The following is an 18,405-nucleotide window of genomic DNA, read 5'->3' as shown; positions in this document are numbered from 1 at the left end:
AGAAAACTCACCCAATCTTCAGGAGGCTGTGTGGTCCAGTGGTTAAAAAAAGGGCTTGTAACCAGGAGGTCCCCGTTTCAAATCCCACCTCAGCCACTGACTCATTCTGTGACCCTGAGCAAGTCACTTAACCTCCTTGTGCTCCGTCTTTCGGGTGAGACGTAATTGTAAGTGACTCTGCAGCTGATGCATAGTTCACACACCCTAGTCTCTGCAAGTTGCCTTGGATAAAGGCGTCTGCTACATAAACAAATAATAATAAAAGACTGTGGACTCCTGAAGGAAATATACTATAGAGGATGCTTAATGTATTCTGTAGAGTATGAAGCCTGTACTGTAGATAAAAACCAACAAGAGTAACACAAACATAATCAATGTCGGTGAAAACACTGGCCTGGTTAAAGGAATAATGAATACCTTCTGAATTGTCAGCATGTTTACCTTTAGCGCTATCTCTGAGCAAGCCAGAGCAAGGTGAAACTTCTGTACAATGGGATAATAAACAGAAACGTACAATGCAGATACAGAGGGTGCAAAGTATTTCTTACCTACCTACAAACCCAGCAGATTGCCTTAGGGTAACTGATTCAATAAATTGTATTGTCTTACACAAAAAAATTAAATAAAAAAAAGATGTTCCCTCCTTTCCCCACATGATGTTATGTTGTGTACATAAATATACACGCATGATTAGTACACAGCTTTATTATCAGATATTTACTCAACATCAGTAAGCTTTGAACATTTTGTTTTTTGAAATATGAAACTGGTTTATTTAACTTTTCCTGAAACAAGTGCAACTGATTTGCCCGGCCTCTATTACCTTCCTCAGCCTGAAGACTTATTCCAGTTCCAGAGGACTCATCTACCCGGGTGTCACCGAGTACCATGAAAAGATACACTAGGTCACCCTATCACCCATCACCAAAGAAACAATCATTATATCTATAGCACCACTCTACATTCACAGTCTGTTCAATCATTTCTTGTACAGTAACACATATCGATGATGCAAAGTTTCATACACTTGGGCTGTTGGTTGCAAACCGTTTCTTTTTGTTCTTTCTCATTTTAACTTAGCAAATTAGGATTTGAGTCCCTTTCCAAAAACGAGGACAGTACCTTGAAGAGCTGCAGCTCTGCGCAATCTAATTAGTTTTTTCTTTTTTAGGTATGTTTTAAACGCTCTAGGCAGTTATCAGTTCTGTGTCTGGTTTCTTTATTGGTATCCCTTTGGGTTCACAGAGCTATCTGTAACAGGGGCACTCCAGGGCGACATTGCTGGAAAGTACAGTAACCAGACAAGAGGGTCATATATTCAGAGAAGTAACGTTGTCAAGTATATAGTATGCATTTGGCCATCTGAAAACAATACAAAACGAAAGAGGTTAATTCCTTGTTTCCTTCATCTTATATGAAAGAAATCCGGAACATGTCTAAATCCTCCTCCAACCAGAGGAAATTATTCATAACTTCATGAACTCAAACTCAGTGCAGCCCAGCAGCCAAACGTTTCAGCTAGTGCCTTCATCAGTGTAACTTTAATAAGGGAGTCACTGAGACCAGGTTTCATTGGCAAAATACGGGCCATCGACTGGAGACTTTTCAATTACTTTAACAAAAGGGGTTCGTTTAAATTGCAGCAGTTAACTACACACTGATAGCTTACAAGAACATTGCCTGAAGTGGAGTGCTGGCTGTCACAAGCTGGTGTGCATGAGTGAGATTTGAGTGATGTTTTTCATTATACACACTGAAAAGACTAATCTGACAGCAGTAATCGCCAACAGAAACCAAGTCAAGGCTGGACAAGTCGATGGAGGAAAACTGGCTCCACAATGTCAAGATAGGGTGCCACTTTAATAGAACAAGGCTTACATCTATCTATTACAATGTTATTTTAAAACAGCTTAACATGTCCAATCTTTTCCAAAAAAGAAAAGTGACAAAAACAATCTTCACTAAGAAGAGAGAGTTTTCCAGTATGTTTATGAAAGCGACTTCATGCCTGATGGCAGGACAGCTATTTTATTTGTTTAAATAACCTGTGTTTGTGAGCTCACAATGTCTTTTTCAATTCAAAATGCTCACGAGCTCTGTCACTGACTGTGCCAAACCATCAATCTGTCTAAGTTTTCAATTGCAATCTACAGTAGCCTGTTATTTTCAGTAACAAGACGAGTGTTCTATTTCAGACAAAGTTTTGGCAAGAAATCTAACAGTTAAGGGTTTGTTTTTGACAAGCAGATATTTTGTAGATCAGTCTATTTTTGTTTTATGGCTGTATGATGTTTAAAAGTACTGAAAACTAGTAAAATTACAAGACAAGAAAAAGTTTTCATGACGGTCTTCATCGCCTTGTTCAATGTCAAAGAATGGAATTTATTCATCCACTGTTGTAGTTCTGGATATACAATATAACCTTGACAAATACTTTTCTTTGACTAAGTGTACATTTAAAACAATCTCAGTTATTTCCATGGAAATTATTTAACCAACCTGTCAGTGCACACAATGCTGCCTGTCCCATAGTTCCAACTTCCAATCAACACCTTCCAACTTCTTACTTAACCCTGGTTCCTCAATACCAACTTCAGTTTGAATCCACCCATCGGAATGTCCAGCAAATTCAGCACCCATCAGAACCCAACTCCTCACAGCAGCAGGCTGGAGCTCCAAAACCACACCTGGGATTGAATTAGTCTGTGCTTGCGTTCCCGTTTATATAAAATGTACCAAAAATGTGCTGGCTTAGGAATATTTTTTTCCCTCCAACTCACTAATCTTTGGACAACACAATGTCAGAAACCTACACCAACGCAGGAATAACATCAATTTTGAAGGCAGACAATGATCCCATTCTGATTTCATACTTTTATAATAGATTGCTTTTCCAAAACAATAAGCTTGTCTTCATGCTTTTGTAATGCAAAACCCCAAAGGCTTCACCAAATTATAAGATACTTTTTGCAGCTTCTTAAAAAAAAAAAAAATAATAATCTTTTGTATGTCTCCTCTACAAAACTACAAAAATGTGAAAGGTCAGCCTCCTCCTAACCAGGCCCCACCAATGAGAGCTCTCGTCTTGCTTGTTTAAACTTGGTCACTTCTCTCTGGCGGGTCTGTTGTGAAGGATTCCCCTTGTTCTCTTTACTCTGCACCCTTCCTGCAGGACTGTTTCTGTACAGCAGTCCTGTGAGCCCCTTAATTAAGTCTTATTCACTTGGCTTGGCATCCCGAGAGGTGACAGGCCAGTCTCAGAAAACAAACCCTGAGAAAAGGAGGATCTGGGACACAACAGGGGCTCACAGTGAGGGTCTGCTGGATACCCCTGGAACCGCAGTGCTTTTCAAATGCTAACCCCTTTCCCTCTCTCCCCCCTGGGCCCACACACAGCTCTGCTGAGGCGGAATGGAATGTGGAGCTGCTTCCATACATCCAGTAACACAGCCTGGCTTTCAGTGCTCAGAAAATGCTGAAGGGGTCATTCCATATGAAATCAATCAAAAAATGGCCACTTTTCACTTGACCTCCTCTGATTTTGATAAACTTTTGCACATATTATTGTCTTTGGAAGAAATGTTTGCACTGTGAATTGTAGGCCTGAGTGACATCCCATTCATGAGATACAGGTCATCAAAGCCTGACCTGATTTGGACACCCACCCTACCTTTACATGGTCATAACTTCCTCCGTAATTGACACAGAAAGCTGGTGTTGGTGTCATTTTAAAGTTTCATTGTGTGCCTGCCATTGGTTGAGACACAGCACAGAGTTGAATGCAGTGTCAGGTGAATCTTCTAAGTGAAACGATTACACACCTAATACAATCAAACAAAAATATTTATTTGCAATCAAGTATACTCTCCTCTCCTGTTAATTTGAGGCTGCAGTGAACTGATGCAGCTGTAGCAGCTATTAATATATTAATGAATTGTGTCAATTACAGATGTATCTCATGAACGGGAGGTCTAAGATTTACACTGTAACCACTTCTCCCAAAGGCAAACAAGCATGGAAATTGTTATCCAAATCAAAGGAGGTTGAGGTTTTTGATGACTGATTTCATATGGAATGACCCCAAGGTTTTGCAGGTACTGTACAGAAATGACCCACAATGTGACATTCAATTTTTTCTTTTTTAGAATAAATAAATACGTCATGAATCGGGGAAAACAAAAGTGCTAATTATTAATATCTGGAACATACTCCAGTTGCAAATACAGTCACAATACACAATTAGAGCTATCAGTATCATAAAGAACTAGATAACCAAGCGTGGTGTATGTATTTAGGTACACCTTTTTATATCTGCATTTAGGATATTCTCAATAACGTGTGTAAATTATTAATGGAGAAGCAGCACTCTAGATGTAAATTGTTAGGTATAGACAGACATAAACTGCTTACAAACCCAGATTCTGATACCCTTAACAACCTGCTGATCTACCGCGGGGATAATAGTATCTTAGGAATTACATAAATAAATGAAAGACTAAAACAAAAACAAAACAGGCTTTATACATATTGAATAAACAATGGTTATCCTATGCTTATCGTTTGAGCTACTTACTTAAAAGACTGATAACTCGAGAGGACCACAAATATCTTTTTGTCAACTGGTGACCCATTTCAACTTCACACATGTAAACTGCTGTTTGGTCAAGTACAGCACATGGTACACCAGGTTTTGAACACCCTGAAAATGAAACTTACAGCACTTTCATCTCTTTAGATACACACCCCAGCTTATCGACCTGAAGTAGGATCATTTTAGGTATCGATTTTTACATAAATTACTGCAAATGTTATCAACATGCATCCCCTATGGAGCTTCTCAGTCACTGCAGGGATGATGACACTGAGACAGCTGCTGTTTTATACCACAGACCAGAGCGGAGGTACAACAGGCTGGTCCTGAGGCACTGAGGGTCAGAAACCTCACATGAGGGTTCAATTAGGAAATGAGGGCACACACAGCGACTCTTCACCCTGACACCAGGGGACAATCAGGGGGAAGTAGTCTGGCTAAATCAGTTACTGTAAGTGAAAGGAGAAATGTTTCAGTACAGGCCAGGTGTCCACAATGCCCAAAGCTGAGCTTCCATGTGTTTAATGCCAAACTAAAGGCTGCTGTTGCTTTATTCATTACTAGTATTTTGGCCATGGAATTAAATATAAAGTCTTTATAAAAGACAGTTGGGCGGAGCTAAAGTAAAAGAATGCAGGATTTAAAAAAAAAAAACACACACACACCTGAATTACCTTCTTGAGATGTCACCCTGAAAACCAGGGCACGTCCTCTGTGCTGAGGCTCAATTAGGGCTCTCTTTGTGGCTGGCGTGACACAGATTCCCCAAGGGCCTGGAGCTGTTACATAAACACAGCACTCCCCAGAGCACAGCAAACTGTCTGAGATGGAGTCAAATCTACAGGAGCACTGTCATTACTAGCCATACAGTTGCTGTTTAGAATAACCTGATAACTCGCATGTATGAACACAAATGCAAGGGTTTGAACCCAAAGGCATTTGGTATGTAAAACACTGACTCTAAAGTACCTGTGGGGCATTTTAAATGTCATCAGTTTATTGAGGATAGTTAAATTTTTTGCAACATAAAACATTGCAAATATTGCTCTTATCTGCCCCCTATTTTACTGCATTTAATCCTATACCTCAGAATATTGTAATCTGCCAAGTGTTTAATCTGTAGTATTTTGTACTTAATCATATCCTGATGTAACTATCACTATTTAATCATATCCTGATGTAAATTATCTGCTGTATTATTGAATTGTGGTTTGTCACACTTGAGAATTATTGTATTTCTTGTTCTTATTGTATGACTTATATTGTAACACTTGAATGTATTTGTATTTGCTTGCGATTGTAAGTCGCCCTGGATAAGGGCGTCTGCTAAGAAATAAATAATAATAATAATAATAATAAATATTAACCCTGTAATGCCCATTTCTGGATCCCATCTGATGCTTAGCCACCCGTCTATATTATTATTTTTTTTTTTAAATCCAGCCTCACAAGCCAGAAATGTTCATTTGCAGTGCACTATGGGTTGCATAAATGCAGTAGCTTCTCTCATGGTTCTGATGCCATTGTGTGTATGTTATTGTAATAGAGTGCTCTGTTGTCACATATCTTCAGCTCTGTCTCGTTTCATCAGTCACGTGCATCTTGCATGACGTAACGTAGTTTCCAGTTATATGCAAACAAAACAAACAGAAGCTAAATAACCTCCAGGCTCAAAGCGAGCTTAAAGCCAGGTTAAGACAGATTTAGGGAGAAACGAGAACAACTCAGTATTGGAGTAAATGAAATCAAAGACCCACACAAAATGCTTTCCAGCCCCATAATCCTGTAAGGGAAATGTAAAATAGCATGTGAGGCCATTCTTTCTTGGATTGCATAACAAATATTTGGGTGTGGTTTGAAGGTGGCAAGTATGGGTTACGAACCAGCCGACAGTTTATTACTGCCCTGGTTTTCACTGTCAGTTTGTTAAGTTTCTAATTGCCATAAACCATGATTGCACACATTACCTCCTGTGAACCCAGATAGTACCGACAAGCAGAAACCCTAGAAGAGAAACCCATAAACCTCATCCCTCCCCACAGTATACTGCTCACACTGAAGCAGCACTACAGTCTCACACTCCTCTGCAAGCTTACTGGAAGTTGGTCTGTGAGTCACTGTTACATGTTACAAATTGCCCTAAGTGGTGCTGAATTTGCTGTTGTCTGTCACAAGAATTCAAGTTAAAACACGAGCCAACATTCCTGGGATATCTCGCCCACCGACTCCGACCCTCCACACAACACAGTATTCTTTTCACTGGGGCTCTTTGCAGCTCCCATTTCGAAATACTTAGCATGTCTATTCAATGTACTTTTTTATAATTGAGTATGGCAATTAAGTTAGTAAATAATACCTTACAAATGTTCAGAAAGGTGGCTCCATTTTTAAATTAATTCTCAGGTCTACGATTACATGAACATTCAATTCCAAAAAACTTTAAGGGTTCAAAAGGTAATTTCTAACTTTGTTTGGAGTTTATATTCTGCTTTCAGGTTATTTCAGAATAAACCCAGCCCTTATACTCTAGTCCACCCCTCACTACTATATATGTGCTCATACAACGAGTTGTCCAAAAAGTATGTAGAGGAAGGTGGGTAACTGTGTGCAATGTGAAACAGGAACCTGGCTTATTCCATGCTGAAAAATCTGGTACAGTCGACTTTAAAAACAGCCAGGAAATGTTGACACGTATAATAACCTACTTTCCTATTCAGATTTCAATGTGGAATACAGCTTTTCTACGTAATTAGTTCTCTTGAAAGGTGAGGGCCAGTGGGACTGGCTACAGTCTTGTGTACAAACCTTACCCTGGGCATGAACACCCCCTTAAAGCAAGAGTTCCAATGGAATTGTGGTGGACTGTTGTCCACTGTGGGCTCAGCTTACAGAAGATCAACAAACAATTCCACTACTACAGTAGACCTGACGGGCTAGGGAATTAGTCCACTGGGCCATTGTATGTTGAACGTTAGCCCATAAATCACTGAAGGATTGTCTTTATTGTATCCAGTGAATAAAAACAAAGCAGATTGAGTGGCTCTCGGCTGCAGGCAACTGTTGGGAAAACATGGCTTTTTATTGTGAGCAGACAAAACATTACCTGGGGCTACACAAGCAACAATGACTGCTGTGAGGGGAGGGGGTTTCGAGCACATTTCAAACACACAGTGAAGCAACACTTTAGTTTAATTGTTCTCCAAGTACAAACTGGTGGCTTCCCAAATCAATTTCCATACCCTTTATTAGCTTCAGTTCCCACGGTCCCCTTATCATTTACCAGTTGAACATTTAATTTCTAATTCATTTTCTTCACTTTGAATTTACAGCGATGTAAAACAGTTCTCTCCACCAGTTATTAGATTTATTTATGCTATTATTTTAAATATTTTTTAAATATTTAGGAACACTTGTTTTATAAAATTATCAATTCTGAATGCGCTATTTTCTTCTGTTTTAATACGTATTATGTTTAAATCGTGAAATATCTTGAAATACCTATTTTTTAGACTACACAATGCAGTAGAATAAGCCATTTTTCCTGTGAAAAAAATACAGCCCTATATATGATATTATAGGCTTGGTAATTACAGCTTTAGGTCAAATCTGAACATTGAGTATTTCTCACAATGTATCCTCTATAGCTATTTATTTTTCACTCCTGCTATTTTAACTTATGCTGCTATGACTTAACTACCCTCATAGAGACTGACTAAAGTCAAACCTGAATGGAGTTTATTTTATTATATTTGTACTGTTTGTTCACTGTACTTTAATGTGCTTTGCCAAGCATTCACTGAGGTTTACGGTGTACCACAGTAAACTTTTATTTTTATAAAGTGATTCAAACAAATAAACACATAAAATAAGTAACTTTTAACAAGGTGCACAATTGAAGTCTGCCTCATGAATCAGCGTTAAGGCCCAAAACTGCACGAATAACAGCACTTACAGTGTATAAAAAGAGACAAAAAAGCAAAGTATGCAGAAAGCTCCTCACAGTGCTGTACTATCCCTCGATACTTGGCAAAGCACCCTTGTCTAAGAGGCCGCCCCTGTCATGCCATTGCTCTCTACAAAGCCTGTCTGTATCACCAGACAGCCCCCACCTCACAATCTTCCCATTACAAGCCCCTCTGTCTCCTGGTGCACAGCCTCATTCTGGACTTGAAGGGAAATGCCATCGCTTGGGCTCAAGTAGCAATGATGTCATCGGCTGAACAAAAGCTGGTCTTCCTCTCATCTTATTCTTAAACGTTCTCAGTTCCTGCATTCATTCAGAAACCTGTGGCCCCTCGAGGCTGTATCGGTGAGGCTCTCGTTGACAGGGTTTGGTTGCAGATCCCAGGTCTTTCCTTTTCAATGCCTTTAATTTGATCCTGGGTGTGCCGCCATCCTGAGCTTCTCCACCCTTGTGGTGCGGCGGCAGGAGCAGTTTGCTGCAGCACTTGAACCCTGTCGCATTGTTATTTAAATTCAATTGTGAGGTTCCAGAAAAACCAGGTGTTGTGTTTCACTGTGCTACACTGCATGGGTGTGGGATTTGGAAAGAGGCTTGCCAGAAAGGCAGCAAGCTGTAGGATAAGAAGAGTGTCATTTTCACATTATGAAGGCCAGCTTTTGTTTAGTTGTTTTTTTGGGGGGTTTTTTACCCACACTTTTTGTAACATTTTTGAAGTTAAATTGGGTGATTTGCAAGGTTACTTGATTTTCTAGGCTGCAAGTGCATCACTGTAAGGAAAACTCTCAGAAAGGCTTTCTTCTCTCAGAAGGAAGCCTTTCTGAGAGAAGAGGTAGACTTGTTTACAGTGCCCCAGTTTTTCATTATAGGAGGCTCACCTTAATTCCATTATTTGGAACTAGAGGGGTAGGTAATGGTAGAAGTTAGATACTTAACAAAACAACACAAGAAAAACATGAGAACTCTGACATCATTTTTATTCATGCAAAGTCCAGAAAGCAACACACCCAATGCATTTTATAGCAACAATTAAATGTGTTAACAATACGCCACACTCACATCTCTGCTTTTATTATAAGGTAAATGTTACACTACTGAAAGAACTTTACACTGTACAGTGTTTACCATGGCAGGCTGTAAACGGTGTGGTTGCCGTTGTCCCCATAGTAACCTGCTGTTCCCAGCCCTTAAGTGGAGAGTGGAGTTTTGTGAGGCTCCCTCGGGCAGAGGCAGTACTGGGCTGAAATTCAAGGCTGACTGATAGTTCTCAACAGCTGCTTAGCACTGCCATTAAAACACAATACAATCTGCCCGTGAAGCCTCCTGAACCCTTAGTGGGAAACCAGTCCAAGGAGATGAGGTGGTGCACGGGTGTAGCAGGATAATCCAGGCCTTTCACGCCAGCTAAGGTGGTTTAGACTCCAGGCTCCAGTGGAGTCCAACACACTAACACTGCTGTCTCCTCTCGATACTGTGAGAGGCTCTGGACACTGCTGTCTCCTCTTGATACTGCGAGAGGCTCTGGACACTGCCGTCTCCTCTCGATACTGTGAGAGGCTCTGGACACTGCCGTCTCCTCGATGCTGTGAGAGGCTCTGGACACTGCCGTCTCCTCTCGATACTGTGAGAGGCTCTGGACACTGCTGTCTCCTCGATGCTGTGAGAGGCTCTGGACACTGCCGTCTCCTCTCGATACTGTGAGAGGCTCTGGACACTGCCGTCTCCTCGATACTGTGAGAGGCTCTGGACACTGCCGTCTCCTCGATACTGTGAGAGGCTCTGGACACTGCTGTCTCCTCGATACTGTGAGAGGCTCTGGACACTGCCGTCTCCTCGATACTGTGAGAGGCTCTGGACACTGCCGTCTCCTCGATACTGTGAGAGGCTCTGGACACTGCCGTCTCCTCGATGCTGTGAGAGGCTCTGGACACTGCCGTCTCCTCGATGCTGTGAGAGGCTCTGGACACTGCCGTCTCCTCGATACTGTGAGAGGCTCTGGACACTGCCGTCTCCTCGATACTGTGAGAGGCTCTGGACAATGCCGTCTCCTCTTAATACTGTGAGAGGCTCTGGACACTGCCGTCTCCTCGATACTGTGAGAGGCTCTGGACACTGCCGTCTCCTCTTAATACTGTGAGAGGCTCTGGACACTGCCGTCTCCTCGATACTGTGAGAGGCTCTGGACACTGCCGTCTCCTCGATACTGTAAGAGGCTCTGGACTGACTGGCAGACAGGGTGAACAAGAACTACAGCGTGCTCATTCGCTTGCAAAGTTGTGAGGGCAACCTATGCTGGCATCGTGCCTATCTGTTACCAGAACCATAAATCCATACGCACCAAACTTCCTCTAACACTGCTTTTTACAGTACCTCCATATCTAATGGGATTTTTGCACACAATAATATTGACTAAACATTTGCAAAAGACAGTAACTGTGTGTTATTGGGATGCTGCAAAGCTGCAGGAGCTCTTTAATGTTGACTCACAAACTTTTATATCCATCAGTGGCACCACCCAATAGAAAGACAAGCCCCTTCTCCTTGGTCGTCACTTGGGTTGTGTTTGCCTGCATTCAGTTGGGTAACCACAGAGATGCCGGCCAAACCAACAAAAAGGCAGGGGGTCACTTCCAAGCCACATCCTTTTTCTTTAAAAAATATTTAGTTTGGATGTGCAGTTAAGAGGAAACATCTGGTTTCATACGGGTTGTTGCATATTCTGGCCAATTACTGTAAGGAAAATGCCATAAAAGCAAGAGGATCTGAGGAAGAAAAGCCAAAAATAGCCATTGAGGCTGAAATAATTATTTTAATAATTCACTCAATATAAGGAAACAAGGGGCTCCCGAGTGGAGCATCCAGTAAAGGCATTCCGCCCGGAGTGCAGGATGTGCCCTATAGCTTGGAGATTGCTGGTTCCAATCCAGGCTATGCCACTGCCGACTGTGGACGGGAGTTCCCAGGGGGCGGTGCACAATTGGCCAAGCGCTGCCCGGGCAGGGTAGGGGTTGTCGGCTGGGGAGTCCTTGGCTCACCACACACTAGCAAGCCCTGTGGCTGGCCGGGCGCCTGCGGGCCGGCCTGTAAGCAATTCAGAACTGCGTGGTCCTCTGACGCTGTAAATTCTGGATATGGCTGCACGGCGGGCTTGCAGAGTAAAAAAAACAGACGGCTGACGGTACTCGTTTCAGAGGACGCGATTGCTCATCTTCGTCTCTCCAGTGTTAGTTCGGGGGTTGCAGTGGTGAACCAGGTTGAATAATAATTGGACATTCCAAATTGGGAGGAAATTGGTAAATGAATAAAAATAATTGTTAAAAAATAAATAAATAGAAGGAAACAACATCAAATGCCATCTTGAAACTGACATTAATTATTAGTTTTTTAATAAATGGAAAAAAAATTTAAAAGGTGAAAAAGTAAACTTGCAGGAAAAGTGTTCTTGAAAACTTGGTGGCGTTGAAATCAATGCAACTGACTGTCTACCGGGCTACACTTATCCCGTAATGACTTGTGGTTTGTGAGAATGGTTTGTTTGTTGAACTGTTTAAATCTGACCTTGACAAAGACATTGAGTCAAAATGCTAATTTAATAACAATGTTTTATTTTTTATTTTTAGCAGCACACAATAGCTAATGATTGGGTGTTTAAAGTTATGGAGGAAGCGCGTAGAAACTCAGATGGAATGAAACAACCTTGACCTAAATGTTATAACCTTGAGGTGGTTATGCTGCTGTTGGTTACACTTTAAATTCCGCTGGTGTCTGTTGGAAGAGGAAATCTTTTGGATTAAACTCAATTTAGAGTCCCAGAGAGCTTCACTAGTCCACCCGACTGTACATGAGTTCTATAGGAATCTGACAGACCAGGGGGTCTAAAAGATACATTACACAGATCTCTGAAAAAAGATGAGAGGATCCAGGCCAACACTCCAGAGACTACAATCTCCATAAAACTTAATTAATAATTAACTTGGAAAGTGTGTGGTGGTTTAAGTGCTAATGATCTTACTTGAATCTGGCATGACAAACACTTGTGCCTTTACCTAATTTAGGCTCAGCGACAAAACCTTCACTAAAAAATAACCTTCAGACAAGAATTATTCAGCACTGCCCGGCTCCATGGTGTTCTGCATTTAAATGAGTTTCAGTTCAGGAGCAGGAATTCAATTTACAGTAGACCCATTCTCCGCTAACAGTGATCAAAGTACTTCTTACAATGCAAGAACGCTCAACCTACCAATCCCAACCCATTAAACAACCCAAACCATACAGGGTCTGTAACTATTAGATTCTTTTAAAGAAATAGTGATAGCCAAGGCTTCAAATTCATTCTCGTCATTTTCTTGTGTTTCACAGAGTTTGATTAGCACTAATCTTGGACATGATGCTGCATTTTGGTCTGAGTGAATTGCCTATACCGTCACAGAGCAGTCATATTTTATGCTGTCTCTGAACCACCTTGCGAGGTGCTTCAGAGATGGCATTGAACCTTCTTAACTCCTGTGTGAAATGCTATGCCGGCACTGAAGCGCAATAGTGGGCGTGGATTGCAAGTCAACATCACGTGACTGCATGTATACCGGACACGTTGGGTATTTTTGTCGTTGGTGTTACACGATTTCATTTTTTTCAAATACAATGGCTGATCAAGAATTAATTGGTAGTAATTGGAGTCTGGAATAAGTTAAGGAATTGTTAACTTTACGGGCTGGCGAGGAGGTGAATTCACAAATAGAAGGGACGATGCGTGACGTTGTAATTTATGGTCAAATCGCCATTGCCATGAAAACCATCTGTTGACTGACAGGTTTGAAATTTGTACTTACATGATCCCTTTGGCTGTGTGAAAGGGTTATGACGGTGCTGTGTGAATGGGTATTTTAAAGAATTTTTTAAACGTCTCCGAGACAGCTCAGTAGCTGCATTTGTGTGTAAAAGGGGCTTCACACTTTTTTCTTTCCCCCCTCAGTCTGCTTTTCATTTACTGCTGGTTTATAAGCCATACCACTAAGTACCTGAATTCAGGTCATTTTCCGATGCCCAGTTTCATTACATGGCACAAACCCTCCTCAGTATCTTATCTACAGGAAGAGAGATGAGCAACAAATCTTGGCGGTGCTAACCCTTTTTAGTTTTAGATGACAATTATTGTTGATAACATTCATAATCATTTTTCAGTACAATAAATAATGAAAAACTCTAATTATTTATAATATCGCAATAATCGACTGTTACTTTAAATCTACTCTGAACCACAGCATGTGAGCGGAGTGGAGCAGGACCAGTTTGCTCGGAGCTGGAGTTGAGCGGATAAAGTGATTGAGCAGAGTGGGAGCGAGATCATCTGTGACCCCGCTCCAAATCCTGGCCCGCTCCCGTCCACACTCCAACTCCTGCTCCACAATTTCCCGAACAGTGCACGTGTTGTATCTAATAGTATTTTTGCACATTAACGTTGGTGATCAGGATACATCACTTAAAAAATGTTAATGTTGTTACTGAAAATGACGAAATAATACAATAATAAATCACAGACTGAATTAGGTTTCATTTTGCGTTTTGGTTTTATATAAAGCAGAGATTAATAAAGATGGTTAAACTTTCTTTAATCTTGTCTTTAATTACTGTATTGCTTTTAAATTTTAGATAATACATTTCAGTAATCAGTAAAGGGAGTTGCTCTCTGTGTCAGTGTCACATAGTGAGCAAGAGAGTCCCTCCCTTTACTGATTACTGAAATTTACTGGCATTGACACCCCCTCAGTGACACACAATAAAACAGGTAATAATCCAGGTTAAAAAAACAGACACGAGAGAGGAAGAGAGAAAAGTGAGAGAGACCACAATCAATTGAGAGCGAGACATACAAGCCAGGTAAATTCAGAGCCTTTAAGCCTTTAAGACGGAGTACTAGAGGAGCAGGCCACAGAATTAAAAGCAGCGGACTGGGGAATTAAAAGTAGCGGAGCAGAGCGAACTGCTGAATTAAAAGCTGTGGAGCGGAGCAGATTCAAATATGATTGAGCAATGAGCGGGATCTTAGACTGCTCCACTCCGCTCACATGCTCTGCTCTGAACTGATCAGCCAGATTAATTCAGGATCTTCTCAAGCAGTAAAAAAAAGTCTTCAATGCAACACCTTGCCTGGGAGCGTTACTGCAGTTTAGTGCAGATGGCACGTTTATATTACTTTGTCTTAAATCAACCCCTCCCCGAGTCGTCCCTGGGGTAACAGGGATTTTGTATCAGAACATCCTGGAGGGTTTTTATACAAAGCTAAGCAAAGCTGACCTATGATCTTATAACGCTTCAGACACATCGCTGTCACCTCTGACAGCCTCTCTTTCTCAGCACCACTCAGCTTTCCTCTACCTGTGGGAATACTACTCGGGAAAGAAACACTGGAAAAGAAAAAAGTAGCACAGTAATGAGAAAAACATTTCTTTACAACTGGCAGTTTCTACCCATGCAGATCAGCATGTTGTAAATTTGCCCATAGATTTAATTCAGTAAACAGTAAATCTATTACATGGACAGGTAAGATACACAGAAAAGGATAATAACTGTAATAACTTCCCGTCTCGACTACAGAGTGATGGATGTCTGAAACAGGTAAGAGACTGCATTGCTAAACACGCGGCTTCTTGGAAATGTTAGATTCTTTCAAAACCTTTCATTTGAGCCTCAGGGGTTTAAGGGTTGAGACACAACAATGGTTGCCCCTAAAGCAATTCTGCATGGATTCATGGGTTCAGCGAATGAAAGCAATGTCCTTCTCCAATTTGGACCATAGACCAAGAAGGTACCGTCCAGTAATATAATACTAGACCACATTCCACTTAAAAGAAAGAGGGGAAGGAATCTTACACTTGTACTACCACTGATCCAATATGCTTTAATAGAAGGATGATAATGAGCAATTGGTCAGAAAGTGCACAAATCTGCAATGTGATGGCTGTATCTACCATTCTGAAGGGCAGACTTCAATGCAGACCTCATATATCCCTTCCCAGCTTTCCTGCAGAATTACATACTGTAATCACTGAGGACCGGTCATGACACATCCCTTCAAAGCAGTTTAAATACCCTGCATAAGTGCTGTTCTGGCTTCCCCTAAAGCACATAAAATGACTGCTGTGGTGACAAAACTGGGGAGGCCTGTAACAATTTACACAATGTACAGCTATTTTAACCTACAGAGATGCAGCATGTTGCTTTCAGGAATCTCACGCTGCACTATTGGAATTTGACCTGGTCACCAGGGTTAACACCCTTGCTCTTCTTCAAAAGAGAGCTGTGGGATCTGTAATACCACAATGCTGACTGGGGCATTGGTTTTCTGGCCCAGGAGGAAGAATGCATAGCCAGCAACGCCACTTCATCGCCTGAGGTACAGTATACCCTCTAAACCCAGGGTTATATTTGAATTCTACCCTGGCCAGGCACTTACATGACTACAAATGCCATTTGCAAATAGCATCAAAACGGAAGCAGAGGGATACTTTTATAAAAATGATTATGTCCTTTAATAGTAGCTTGAACTGACAAGACCAGAATCAAAGTAGTACAACGGCAGGGAAACCGCTTTATAAAATCAAATTTCCTGAACTCTATCCCCAACCAAAACATGTGCAGCATCCAGTTACATCCAAATATTGCTTTAAAATAGCATGACCTGTTGAAAAGTATTCATGCAACTAAGCCTGGCCATTTTTTATATTGCAACACATTATGAAATACAGCATTTCTCTCCCATGTGGGATTGAGTCTTTAGATAGCTGTATTGAAGGTGCTGGAAATGACACAGCATCAATGCATTCTTTTTAATGAAAACCAGATGGATCTCAGCTGGATTAAAGTAAGACTCAAATGGAGCTGCAGTGAGTTTGTTCAATTAATTTCATGGAATGCAGCTTTCCAGCAGGGTTCCTATTGAAACTGATGCTTCTTTTAGGCTCCTTTCTTGCTGCTGTAGGAATATTCATGTGACACTTCTACTACTAGTACAGAAAGAAAAGAGGAGCAGTGAAGGCTGATGGTGATAAATAGTCTATTACCAATAGCCAATGAAATATTTATTTGCTGGGCCAGTAGCATGTAAAGCAATTACTATACCGATCACCAGCAGTGATGAATCACGACCCTGCTTGGTGTTGTATTTCACTTGAAAGTACAAAACTGAGAAAGCAGACGCAGTCAGTCACCTACAGACATGCAACTATAAGAAACCCGGAGAGGAACGTGTCAAGTGAACTTAACTCCTTTATCTCCTCAATCATATATGTTCTGTATTTCCAGCAGTGTGTTCCTTGCCACATACGTCTGTATAACACAAGTGCTGCACTAGAGATGGGGTTTTACAGCAAAACGCTTACTTTTCTTTTTTACCTCGTGAACCAATTGCCAAAATGTGGTTTCCTGTAAAATGTTCCAAGCATGAGAAAAAAAGGCGATAAACATTTAAATTTATAGTGGGACACAACTATAAGCTTTGTTAATCTCGACCAACATCTTCTCCTACTTAGGCAGACAACTAGGGATTCAAGTCGGTCACAATTGATTTTTTATTAACTCTTTCAGCTGTTTTTGACATCCAAATCAGTCTTCGGTAAAACTGAAATGAAAGCCAGATTGAATTTGTGGAGACAAAGGAATGGGTCATGCCATTATACACAAGTTGTTTTTTAAGTGTGATAAAAAAAACTCAATACAATGTTATTTCATCACTCATACAACTAGACAAAATCATGTATTAAGAGACATTCAACTTTTTATTTCTTATTTTACCCCTCATTGTTGCCGTGGTCGGTTGGAAATGGCAGATCATGTCTGAGTAGAACTGCAGCTCATGATAGTTTTCAAAATTCAAACTGTTTATCAACATGTTGTTCTCTAAGAGACGAGATATTTGACTGCATTTTAAAGTTTCTGATTAGGAAACGCTTCTAATTTAAAATGTCAACTAGGCCCGCCACCAGCCCCAGAAAACACACCCAAGGTTCTCGTTCAGTATGCTGGTTTATTATAGCCCATTACTAGACTACATATGACTTTTAAACTCAAAAGCTTCCAGCTTCAGATCTGCACTTCTTTCTGTGCAGTTTTTTAAACAAAGGTTTCAGGCAATTCTCGTCATAACTTTTGATTTATGTTACTGTATTAAATGTATTAAGGCATGTTAATATGAACCGTCTACATTCTTATTATTATTATTATTATTATTATTTATTTCTTAGCAGACGCCCTTATCCAGGGCGAACAGCAAAGTCTGTGATGAGCTCCCGAGAATGCCTTCGGCTTAGTGCTGAAACTGCCAAAGGTTTATCAGTTCGGTTTGGGTTTATCTTTTGTTGGTATCGTTGGGTTTGCAATTTTATGGAAATGTTGTAAAATTATAACCGCTTCATCCCTACACACAAACCTTTTATTGTACATGTGCAGTATACATTATGTGTTTATTTACAGAAGGCTTTATCCAAGGTGACTTACAGAGACTAGGGTGTGTGAACTATTCATCAGCTGCAAAGTCACTTACAACATCTAACCTGAAAGACGGAGCACAAGGAGGTTAAATGACTTGCTCAAGGTCACACACTGGATCAGTGGGTGAGTTGGGATTTGAACAGGGGACCTCCTGGTTACAAGCCCTCTTCTTTAACCACTGGACCACATTGCCTCAGCCAGCCAGCCACTCTTCCAAATACAGAAGGTGCTTAACTAAAGAACAGCAGTCTCAATTGCAAACATCAGCGGAGCTTGCTGCCAAATTGTATTTTTGATGAAACTGTAATTGTTTCAAATACAGCTAGATAAATGAGCTTGAAAAAACAATCATAATTCTGACAACTAC

The 18,405-nt window shown here is 40.9% G+C and overlaps 1 protein-coding gene across 3 annotated transcripts in view; it reads right to left on the bottom strand.

Moving 5' to 3' along the window:
- Positions 1-18,405, bottom strand: part of LOC117423595 (caskin-2-like) — a 104,215-nt gene that overhangs the window by 64,176 nt on the left and 21,634 nt on the right. The window contains exon 1 of one of the 3 annotated variants that reach the window (XM_034039654.3): positions 2,500-2,784. The exons of the other annotated variants lie outside the window; for them this stretch is intronic. Coding sequence (XP_033895545.3) covers positions 2,500-2,530 — 31 coding nt within the window. The 5' untranslated portion in view covers positions 2,531-2,784. Of the gene's footprint in view, positions 1-2,499; positions 2,785-18,405 lie in introns of those variants that run through there. 3 annotated transcript variants of the gene reach the window in all.

This window comes from Acipenser ruthenus, chromosome 17, assembly GCF_902713425.1.
Source record: "Acipenser ruthenus chromosome 17, fAciRut3.2 maternal haplotype, whole genome shotgun sequence".
In the NCBI taxonomy this organism is placed as follows: Eukaryota; Metazoa; Chordata; class Actinopteri; order Acipenseriformes; family Acipenseridae; genus Acipenser; species Acipenser ruthenus.
This window is presented reverse-complemented; position numbering and strand designations above follow the sequence as displayed.